At 34.1% G+C, this 12,068-nt stretch overlaps 2 protein-coding genes and 1 non-coding gene across 3 annotated transcripts; 2 read left to right on the top strand and 1 right to left on the bottom strand.

Annotated features, from left to right (window-relative positions):
* Positions 1–1,562: 1,562 nt before the first annotated feature.
* LOC106780615 (rac-like GTP-binding protein RAC2) lies at positions 1,563–3,826 on the top strand. Its single transcript, XM_014668910.2, has 7 exons — positions 1,563–1,971; positions 2,069–2,156; positions 2,493–2,602; positions 2,834–2,897; positions 2,984–3,048; positions 3,155–3,220; positions 3,585–3,826. Exons 1-7 carry the CDS (start codon positions 1,873–1,875, stop codon positions 3,681–3,683), a joined length of 591 nt encoding a protein of 196 aa, XP_014524396.1. The 5' UTR covers positions 1,563–1,872; the 3' UTR covers positions 3,684–3,826.
* Positions 3,827–4,782: 956 nt separating this feature from the next.
* On the top strand, positions 4,783–4,855 carry TRNAR-CCU. Its single transcript has one exon. It is a non-coding gene; the product is annotated as a tRNA-Arg (tRNA).
* A 5,291-nt stretch (positions 4,856–10,146) lies between these two features.
* On the bottom strand, positions 10,147–11,022 carry LOC106780611. The gene is made up of 2 exons (XM_014668906.1): positions 10,618–11,022; positions 10,147–10,539 (listed from the first exon to the last, which is right to left on the bottom strand). Exons 1-2 carry the CDS (start codon positions 11,020–11,022, stop codon positions 10,147–10,149), a joined length of 798 nt encoding a protein of 265 aa, XP_014524392.1.
* Between the last annotated feature and the right edge of the window lie 1,046 nt (positions 11,023–12,068).

Genomic DNA, 12,068 nt, shown 5'->3' on the forward strand with positions numbered 1-12,068 from the left:
ATGAAATGGATGAATTCTAGTCTTGACAAATTGTAAATACACTATGTTAAATTCCTTGCACACCAACTGTTTGATAAAATACCAAAAAGAGTTTCCTGTGTTGTTTTTGTGCACTTTGATGTCTAATTGATTTATAAAAGGAAGAATTGTCATGTGTTGCATAAGTCCCTTGGAAGAGAACGATATTTATCACTTGCTACGCTGCGACCGGTGCACTTGCGGTTGGTTTTGGAGCCAACAAATTTATCCACAAAACAAAACGCAGATTAAAAGCAAACACCACCATAATAAATTCTTTTCTTCTCTCTCATCGAAACACATACCATGCATACTGTTTCATCTCGAAGAAACAAAAAAAGAACATTTTGTTTTATTTCTTTAACTCTGTTCCTCTGTTTTTCTGCTTTGTTTTCTTTTATCACGTCTTGTCTCATCTTTCCACTCTCTTCTTCTCCGTCGCAATCCAACCATGAAACACGATTCGACCCATTTCACGTTTCCTCTCTCAACACGCCAAGTCTCCTAAAAGCTTAACTCTTTTCGCATTTTCCTCTACTAGGTCACTCGAGGAATAGAGTAAAGAATAAAACTTTAACTTCGGTTGATCTGGGATTCTTCAGCTCCAATGGCGTTGTGCCCCACGAATTTCGTCACCTATAATACCACCGCGCCCCTGGCTACGTGCTTCAGCGCGTGAGTAACACGTGTGTGCTCTTCGAGGGGAACTCCACCATCGCCACTGACTCCGGCGTCAACTACTACGTGCTCAGCTTGTCCAAGACGCTCTTCGCCTTCGAACAAGAGGATTTTTTACAGTGGCGATGATGACCATCCTCGTTGATGACAACGGTTACGAGTTCGAACAAAAGGAGGAGAGAAAGGGGAAACCCCTGCTTTCAAGCTGCGCCAAATGGGAGGTTGATGAGGGAAATCGTTCTTCCTTAGGATGTTTCTGGAGTAGACGATCAAGCGGTAGTTGTTGGCATCGTTCACGAAAGCGAGAGCACTTCCCTCTTGCGGGCGAAGGCAAGGCGCGGCGTGGGAAGAGAGAACCTCGCACGAAAATAGAAACCATGGTCGGAGTTGTGAGGACTGGTCGCCGATACAAATTCTGAATTTTTGCTTTGGTTGAGTTTGCACGAAAACAGAAACCATGAAGCAAGTATGAACTGAATATAATTTGGTGTAAGTTTGAGTTGATATCTCGCTTGATGGAAGATATGGAACCATGGAAAATTTAATTTGGGTCAGGGATTACACTTAAATTTTTAGATTGTACCCATTTTGTCCTTTTTTAAATTTGAATTTACAAAAAATTAAGACCCAATTGAGAAGTTGAAAAAAAAAAGACCTAATTGATATTCAGGACGAAAATAAAAACCTACCGAGATATTAAACCTTTTTTATATTCATTTGATACTAATTTTTTATTTTTTATTCTCTTTTTTTTGGAAAAATATAAAAATTTATACTTTTATCATTATTGTGCCAAATGAACGTAAAGTGTATTACGATACTACTACTCTTATCGTTTATGGCATCAATTCTTAGGTTGTCGATTTATGGAAGCAAAGTTCATTAAATACTCATTATTCACCTTGATCTCCCTTATGCTACACTTAACTCTACCACACTTCCATCAACAAACGGCACCAATGGCCTTCCCCTTAAAGAAACAGAAACCCAAACCCAATAATGGTAAAGATAAAAAGGACATACTAAAGTTGGTGCGAAGAGGCTTCTCTTATTAAATGCTATATTACTCTCCCCTCTCTTTCTATTCAAAATTCAAATTCTCCCTTTTCTTTTGGTTCCAAATTTTAAAGTGAAAGAAACAAACAAGAGCTTGCAGGGATGAAGCATTGCTGAAAGATGAGCACAGCCAGGTTCATTAAGTGTGTCACAGTTGGTGATGGTGCTGTTGGAAAGACCTGCATGCTTATCTCTTACACCACCAACACATTCCCCACTGTATTACTCACCATTTTTAACTTTCAATTTTCTTTCTCTTTTAGCTTTAACAACAATCACATTAACTTCTTCTTCTTGTTTTACAAAAATAAACAAGGATTATGTTCCTACAGTTTTCGATAATTTCAGTGCAAATGTTGTGGTTGATGGCAGCACAGTTAACCTCGGATTGTGGGACACTGCTGGTAAGTATTACATCTCATGTTTGATCAAATGGTACTTCAGCTAATTACCAAAGTGATTATTATTTTCAACTAAAATGATTAATTGGAAAATCATACTCCTTTGTTATTCTTCATGTAGAATATGAATAAGTAGTACTTTGCTCATGTATTTTTTGTTTATGAATTCAAGAAGAGAAGATACAAGAAAATTAGGTGTAAACCTTATTTTATAAACTGTTTTGTAGCCTTGAATTAAGTTTAAAATTTACCTTTTGAAGATTTTCTCAACTAAATTGTTTATTTGGAAAATCTAACTAAGTAATACTTTGGTGGTTTGTTTTTGGTTCATGAATTCAGGACAGGAAGATTACAACAGGCTTAGGCCATTGAGTTACAGAGGAGCAGATGTGTTCTTGCTGGCCTTTTCCCTCATCAGCAAAGCCAGCTATGAGAATATATCTAAAAAGGTTCTGCTAATCACAAAACTCTTTTACAGGGCAAAAAAGAATGTGTTGTTTTTAGTTGTTGGAACTCCTACGTCAACTAGAATAAGACTAATATAAGTGGATAGAAACCTCACTTTATAAATCGGTTTTGTCGGTTTTGTGGGGTTGAATTAAGTTTAAATAAAGTCGATTTCTTTAACATTAGTACATATTTAAGCCCACAGAAACTGACATTAGGCCAATTTTATACAGTGGATTCCTGAACTGAGACACTATGCTCCAACTGTGCCAATTGTACTAGTGGGAACCAAACATGGTATCATCTTAAACTTTACTTAATGACTTTGTCTCACTTAAGCAAGCTGTTTAACTGCATTGTCATTTCACATTGGTTGACCACAGATTTGAGGGAAGACAAACAGTATTTGATTGATCATCCTGGTGCCACAGTTATAACTACTGCCCAGGCAAATCATTTCTAGCTCATATTTTCTTGTTGGAGCCATTGATAATATATAGAATGTTTTTGCTTCCATTTTGAAATACACCTAAATACTATAAAGCATTGTGCAGGGAGAAGAACTAAAGAAGGCAATTAGTGCTGCTGTGTACATAGAATGCAGCTCCAAGACTCAGCAGGTTCAAATTCTTTTTGTTAAGATGCATGTAGCCAAACTTGCATTAGCTTTTATTGTTTTGCCTGCTAAAGAAATTATCATAGAAAAATGAGAAAATTAATTGCCAATCAAATCCAGGACCTCAAGATTATGTTATAGTTATACAGTAACTATATAAATAAAGAAGATAATTATTTAATATCCCACATAAGGTAAATTCACAATAAATAAATAAGTACAAATTTTACTTCATAAAAATGAATTAAATTTAAAGTTTATTTCTTGAAAATAACAATTACATATATAAAACTAGAAGCATAAATTTGTAAGTGTGTATAACAACATGAAGTCATGGCCTAATTTATGCTTTTGCTGCAATATTTCAGAATGTAAAGGCTGTGTTTGATGCTGCAATCAAGGTTGTTTTGCAGCCACCTAAGTCCAAGAAAAAAGGAAAGAAGAACACTCCTTGTGTTTTCCTCTGAGTCAAGTTGTTCAATTGCAGTTGCAGTGATAGTTTTCAAGTTAAATTCTCACTCTGTAACATTGAGATCCTTCTTCCAGGATTTTTTTTTCCCTTTTGTATGATTTCCTTTCAGATACTTTCACAGTATTTTTTTTACAATATTTTAACATTATCTATGTGTCATTCTCTCGGTCTAAAATTACTTCACAATCAATAATAATAATCATAAACACCAATATGGACCAATCATATAATGAGAAATAGATAGTGTTAAAATGTTATAAAAAATTGTTAATGTATCATTATCCTTTCATAAATAGCACTGCATATTCTATGCTATAGTGTTCTGCATTAGGGCTACTTGTTAAAGTGAATATGAAGTGATGCAAGGTTTGTGTAATTATTTAATATGAAATGATGATGGGTTGGATTCAACACAAGAGTTTTATCCCACATAACTTCAATATAAGAAGGACACTTTCTTCTGCACCTCCATAGCTTTCTTTCTACACTACATAATTTTTTTTTCCAATTTATGGTTTGTTTAATCCAAAAATCCTTTTTAACTTTTAGACTGCAAAGCAAAAATTTATTTTTGAATAATATCTGAAAGTTATTTTTTTTCAGATTTGAAAGATAAAAGTGACTTTCGAAGTTGAAAGTCAAATGACTTCCCATCTGTAAAATCCGAAAACTATTTATTTTGAAAAAAAAAAAAACTTTTAAATTGGGTAATCTAATAGTTATATTTTGAATCCCACCATTTGAAAGTAACAAAATGACTTAGATAAAAAAGACAAAAAAAAAAAAATTATAAGAAATGTAATAAAAAAGTTATGGAAGTGCAAAAAGAAACTGACTAAAGCAAGCATGATCTTGGAGAACAACTATAATGTTAAGTGTTTGGAAAGTTGATTTTAATTAAAATCTTAGATCATTTCGTTGAAAAAATAATAACTTAGTATAAAATATTTTATCTGACATAAAATTACTTGTACCCTCAATTCATTTTAAACCAAAAATCAATTCTACAAAGTAAAATTAGAAATGTGTCTCACAAAAACCAGAAGGAGTTAAAGATTTAAATTTTCCTTTTAAATGCAATAGAGAGAAACATAGCGCCTGTAGCTCAGTGGATAGAGCGTCTGTTTCCTAAGCAGAAAGTCGTAGGTTCGACCCCTACCTGGCGCGCCTTATTTGTTATAATGATTCAAAAATTTTAGTATCTTGTAATTCACTTATATATGTAACTCTATTATGATTATAGAACATGTATCTGCATTTTTGTTTATTTATGTATTTGTGCTATAACATTAGTTATTATATAAATTGATTAAATTAATATGTAAAATAAATTTTTATTTATCAACAAAATTATATATATTTTTATAAATATGATAAAAAAAATAAAAACGAGAGAATATGTAGTAATTTTATTCAAAAAAATTCAAAATAATGATTAATTTTAGAAGGACGATTAATAATAATTATATTATAAAAGATGAATATGAAATAGTTTTATTTAATAAATTTTCAAAATAACAATTATTCTGAAAAGGGCCGTTAACAGTATTATAAAAAGTAAAATGTAAAATACGAATATAAATTATGAATATATAAAAAAAAGTGAATCTTCTTTGATGTAAATATAGAAATATGACATAATAAAATTGAAAAAAATATGATATTTCCCTTTTACAAGATTTAATAGGATAACAGTTATACGAACTTGCAACAAAACATAATTTAATAAAGTACGCATTAATATACTTTTAAAACAAAAAACCAAATAAATTTATGGATAATTAAAAATTAAAGGATAAAAATTGCGTAAAAGGAAATACAAATTATGAATAATTGAAATGAAAAGAACTAAAACTACAAAAATAAATAAAAAGTGGTATATACAATGAGGTCTTTTCCCTGCACCTCTATATTGTCATCCTGCGACTCCAAAATTACTTTAATATCTATTCATTTACACACGGTTAAGTAGATTATTATGATATTAATGATTACTTGCTTTTTTTACCAACCAATTGGAAGAATTTAGTATGTACCTGCACTCCTATTTTCAAAACACGCTGAAACATACTCATCGTTTGTTACGTTTTTCTTTAGTTTTTTTTTTGTTTGTCGTTGTATTGTTGTGGTCCCAGTAGCTGGTTGTTGGGGGTGGTGGTCTCGATGCTATTCGTGGTGGTCCCGTAGCGGTGTGTGGTGTTGTAAGCTGTAAGAGATAAGTTATAGGTTAGAAATTTTAACCTAATATGGAAGTTCGGTTATAATCTCACAAATGTTCGAACACCAGATAAGGGTTGTTGCAGTTCAAATTACGATGGCCTTAAAATCGGGGTTCGAACGTCGACAACATTATAACCGAACTTCCATATTCGACTAATGTTTCTGTGCAGTTCAAACTTCGGTTATCTCCTTCTTATTATGTTTATATTTAATTGGTTTTGATGTTTCGTACATATTTTTTATTTGTTGTTTTTATAATATTTGTTATGTTTTATTAATTTTAAACTTATATATTTTTTATAATAAATGTTAAAAATGTTGTATGTAATCATAAACTACAAGGTTTTAGTTTTCTTACGTGCATGTAGCCTATATAAAGGCAACATCTCCATTAATGAGAATTACTCAGTTCTCACACTTTGATTTGTCTTCTTTCTCTCACTCTCTCTGCATATTCGGTATCTTACACTACATTTCACACACACACGTGTCTGCGCTATCAATGGTATCAGGAGCTGAAGGTTGCGATTCAGGGAAAACAAAACAGACGAAGAATCAGGTTGTCGTAGCACAACCTTCATCTGAAAGACGGTGGCTAGGATGTTCCAGAGCAGCCTGCCGGTGTTCGACGGGAAAGATTACGAAGATTGGTGTGTCAAAATGGATGCAATCTTGGAATTCCAAGAGGTCGACGACATTGTCAAGATTGGATTTAAAGAACCAACGAAAGGCGATACGGAAGAAACGAAGAAAATCTATAAAGATAACAAAAGGCTAGACTGCAAAGCACACATGCTTCTTCATCAGTGTGCTTCCGCAACTATATTCCAGAAAATATCAAAGGCAACTACTGCCAAGGAGGCATGGGATATACTACAAGACGAGTATGGGAATTCAGGCAAGATGAAGAAGGTGAGACTTCAATCTTTGCAGAGGCAATATATATGAACTCCTGAGTATGGGTGAACAAGAAACCATCGAAACCTACATCGGAAGGATCCAGGTGGTTGTGAATGCAATGCGGGCGTGTGATAAAGTGGTTAAAGATAAGAAGATTGTGAGTAAAATCTTGAGAACATTGACACCTCAATTCGATCATATAGTTGTGGCGATTGAGGAGAGCAAAGACACAGAAAAGATGAAAATCGAAGAGCTGCAAAATTTTTCCTTGAAGCGCATGAACAACGTCTGACCGAAAAGAAAATTGCAGAAGTAAGTACTACTCAAAATACAGCTCTGCAAGCTAGAAACAATCAAGGTTATAAGAACCGTGGAACTGGAAAAGGAAGAGGAAAATCTCGCAGAGGCCGCGGTGGTCGAAATGGAGGTAGGTTTTCCAATTACTCCGAACAGGCTAAAGATGATAACAATAGTGATCAAAGAGAGGGGAACTATAGAGGGAGAGGAAAACCAAGAGGAAGAGGAGGCAGAAAGAGTACCGACAAGAGGAACATACAATGTTTTACATGCAACAAATATGGCCACTACTCATCCGAGTGTTGGTATAATGAAACAACAAAGAAATGAACAAAGGATGAAGCAAATCTTGCAAAAGAAAATAGCAAATCGGACTCGAAACAAGTTTTGTTAATGAGCATTGTGGAGAACAATGAAAATAAAGAAGTCTGAGACAATCACAGGAGTTGTGCGTTCAAGAATCCAAAAAAAGACAAGGACGGGTGTCAAATGAAACCGAAACAAAGAAGCCACATGTCACTTTCTAGAAAAACAGAACATGCAGAAGACGAGGACGAGTGTCAGAGGGAAACGAAACAAGAAAGATATGTGTCGCTTGCTGGAAAAATTGAACATGCAGAAGACGATACCTCGTGGTACTTGGACACGGGTTGTTCAAATCACATGACAGGTAAGAGAGACTGGCTAAAGGCACGGGGAAGGTGATGATCACATAAAGGAACGGACAAGTTGCCTACATGCATAACGTTTTGTACGTCCCAACTATGAAAAGCAACCTCTTGAGCCTCGGACAACTTCTTGAGAAGGGATACACCATGATGATGCAGAAGAAACACATTGAGGTGTTTGATGAAAAGCAAAGGCTGGTGGTTAAGGCTCCTCTTGCACACAATCGAACTTTCAAGGTAAGTCTAAATGCAATGGAGATTCAATGTTTGACTGTAACAGGTTCTGAAGATGAAGGTTGGCTATGGCATTATCGCTACGGGCATCTGGATTTCAGAAGTCTAAATCAACTAAAGACTAAAGACCTAGTGAAAGGCGTCCCCACAATCACTGCACCAAACAAAATCTACGAAGGATGTGCTGTAAGGAAACAACCCAGAAAAGAGTTCAAGAAAACTCTGAATAAGAGAGCTAAGCTGCCTCTAGAATTTGTATACTCGAACGTGTGTGGACCAATTGATGTGCAAACTCTTAGAGGTAATAAATACTTTCTTTTATTTGTTGATTAATACACTAGGAAAATGTGGATTTATCTACTTAAAGAAATGAATGAAGTGTACTCATATTTTTGTAAATTCTGTTGCATGGTCGAGAGACAAATTACTTTGAAAATCAAGATCCTTAGAACAGATGGCGGTGGAGAATTCAATTCAAAGGAGATGAATGAGTTCTGTCAAGACAGAGGCATCTTGCATGAAGTGATAGTACCTTACACACCCCAACATAACGGTTTGGCTGAGAGAAGAAATAAGACACTAATGTATATGACGAGATATATGCTGAAAGGCAAGAAACTACCACGTTTCCTATGGGGAGAAGATGTCTCCAGTGTTGTCAATCTTCTTAACAGGAGTCCTACAAGAGCTCTTGAAGGCACAACACCAGAAGAAGCTTGGACTGGGTTCAAGCCATCAGCAGGGCATCTGAGAGTTTTTGGATCATCTTGTTACGTACATGTTCCAGATGAAAAGAGAAAGAAGTTGGATGACAAAAGTCAAGCTTTGATCATGGTTGGATATCATTCCACTGGTGGATACAAATTGTATGATCCTGAGAATAATCAAATTGTTATTAGTAGAGACGTGCTTGTTGATGAAGCTGCCACGTTTGACTGGAATAAGGCAGAAACCGTAATAAAGCTAGCATCTAGCTTTGTGGTGTCCAACAACGTTGGTGGGAAGAAATCTGATGAAGTCGAACAAGTTGATGCTAGTTTGGAGAACAACACCAGAAGATCTCAACATGTGAGGTTTCCCTCTTCAAGACTTGTTGATCATGAGATCTTTGCTGACAGTGAAGTCACGGACTCAAGTGACTTTACTCACTCTGCCTATTTTGTTAATGTTGAACCTCTCTCCTGGGAACAAGCTGTTAATATGAAAGAATGGAAGAAGGCCATGATAGAAGAGTTGAAAGCTATAGAGAAGAACCGAACTTGGGAAATGGTGGAACTTCCGCAGAACAAATGGGCCATTGAAGTCAAATGAGTATTCAAGACTAAGTACAATCTTGATGGAAGCATTACAAAGTTGAAAGCCAGGTTGGTGGCAAAGGGTTTTCTACAGCAACCGGGAATAGATTTCATAGAGGTAATTGTACCAGTTGCTCGTATTGAAACCGTTAGATTGGTTGTAGTTGTGGCAAATTTAAGAGGATGGAATATCCACCGAATGGATGTTAAATCAGCTTTCTTAAATGGGCCATTGGAGGAGGAAGTGTTTGTCAGATATTCCTCCCACGTGATGGAAAATATAGGAAGTATAAAGCAGATGTTCAGCCCAGTGTGTCTGGCGCAAGAAGATGTGAGTGTCCATTTAGGTTGAGGGGTAAACCTAAAGCAGATGGTTGGGTCTTAAATGTTATGTGTGGCTATCACAACCATGAATTAGCACAGAGTTTGGTTGGTCATCCTTTCGCTGGTAGGTTAAATGCTGAAGAACACTCAATTCTTGTTGACATGACTAAGAGTCAAGTAAAACCCTCAAATATTCTTTTGACTCTCAAAGAACATAATAATGATAATGTCACAACTATAAAGCAAATATATACCACGAGATACACATACAAACGATCTTTGAGAGGGTTGAGAACTGAAATACAATAGTTGATGATGATGTTAGATAAAGATAAGTATATCCAGTGGAGTAGATCTTTTTGGACGATTCCGACATGGTTAGTGACCTGTTTTGGACACATCCCGATTCAGTGTCACTCTTATTTGTAAATATTGTGCATCCAACCAGATGCAACAAGTAGGCACGAGCAGCGCACTCCTAAAGCTCCTGGTCACAACACTCTTGGTAGACGTCCCTCAACTAGCTTAACTTGACTTTTGGACCGTGTGTGCGGGTCATCTCTGTTGTAGCTTTGGTGCGGTCCACACCCAACAAATCCATAATATGAGATCGAGCCTCCTCATACTTTAAGTCCTCGACCTCACAAAACTGACCGATAATAGGTAGGTGGAGGAGATTGTGGACGTCATCTAGTGTAACTGACATTTCACCTACCGGGAGGTGGAAACTATTTGTCTCCAAATGCCACCTCTCCATAAGGGTCACGATCAATCCATGATCGGTATACTCATATGATAAGTTCACTAATGAACTCAAGTCTGACATGGTGATAAAAGGCTCAATAGTCTCATGATACATTCCAAAGTGTTTAAGTTTTTTACCATGGGAGATGACCTTCATCTCCTGTCGATCCTACAAAACAACACAAAATTATATAACAAAAAAAATTAACCTACTAAGGAAAAATAATTATTTAGGTTTTGTACTAACCCGACCTTGCCATATGGCAAATGCAACGTGATCGGTGTAGTGAGTAAGCAAGGAGGTGTCCTGTGGACCTCCTTGGAATCCACCTTCTTCATCTTGTTCTTCACAAACATCCTCCTGCTCAACATAGTCGTCCTCAACATAGTTGTGCTGAATACCCTTGTCATACTCGTGCTGAATACCCTCGTCATACTCGTGCTGAATACCCTGGTCATACTCGTGCTGAATACCCTCGTCATGTTGCTCATGCTCCTCGTGCTCCTCAATCACGTCCACCTGACTTTCTTGAACGCGTTTTCTACGAGCGGATGTCGTAGGTCTTCTCCTTTCAGGATGTGACAAAGATGAAGACTTACCACACGAAGAAATCTCACCATGATAAGACGATGCACCTCTAGTTCTAACCATCTCTATTAACCAAATATATTAATAATAAATTATATGAAAACATATAAAAATTAATTATAAATTAATATTAAAATAACAAATCAATAAAAATATTATACATCCCATAACAAACAAATACAATATTATAAATAAAAAATTATTACATAATAATAAATATTTAAATAATTATCAATTCTAAAAAAACCATTACAAATTAAAAAATAGAAAAACCAAATACTAACCAATAATAAATATAATTACATAATATATCATATTTGAATTAATAATAAATAGAATAAAACATTACAGATTCAAAAATAAACAAACAAATAAATAAAAAATATATGACTTTTAAAAACTTTAACTAATTACAAAATATATAATACGTAAATAAATAACAATTATAAAACATATTACAAATTCAAAATAAAAAAAGTTCAAATAAAAAATTACATAATATATAATATTTAAATACATAAAATTAATATATAACAAATTATTCATTTCAAACATATTAAAAATAAAAATAAAATCATTAATTAATATAGAATTAATAAAATCAACAAAACCAATAAAACCATTAATTAATAAAATTAATGAAATATATAAATAACAAACAAAGAAAAAAGTTTTAACAACTTTAAATAAATAAATAAATAAAACGTAAATTATTTTTAAATATTACACAAATTACAAATTAAAAATAATGAATTCAACAAAATTAATAAAATATAAATTAAATTTTTATTTTTACTTTTTACGGATAGCGAATATCTGCAGGTACGGATAGTATAATACCCGCACCCGATTCGTTTATAAGCAGGTATTAAAATATCCGCGGATAGTAAAACTCATATAATTTTTAATGGAACTTTTTAAAAATTTTTAAAGAAGAATTGAACGTAACTTAAATTGAGTTAACTAATCTAAAATTTATGTTTTAGTACTTTGCTCTTTGAAACGTTTTTCGTTTATATATTCTATAAAAAAAAATGTCTAAACATCTGATACAAAATATATCTTTATAAACCATTATATGCTTTAAAAAAAAATTTACAAACATTATT

This window comes from Vigna radiata, unplaced genomic scaffold, assembly GCF_000741045.1.
Source record: "Vigna radiata var. radiata cultivar VC1973A unplaced genomic scaffold, Vradiata_ver6 scaffold_149, whole genome shotgun sequence".
Taxonomy (NCBI): Eukaryota; Viridiplantae; Streptophyta; class Magnoliopsida; order Fabales; family Fabaceae; genus Vigna; species Vigna radiata.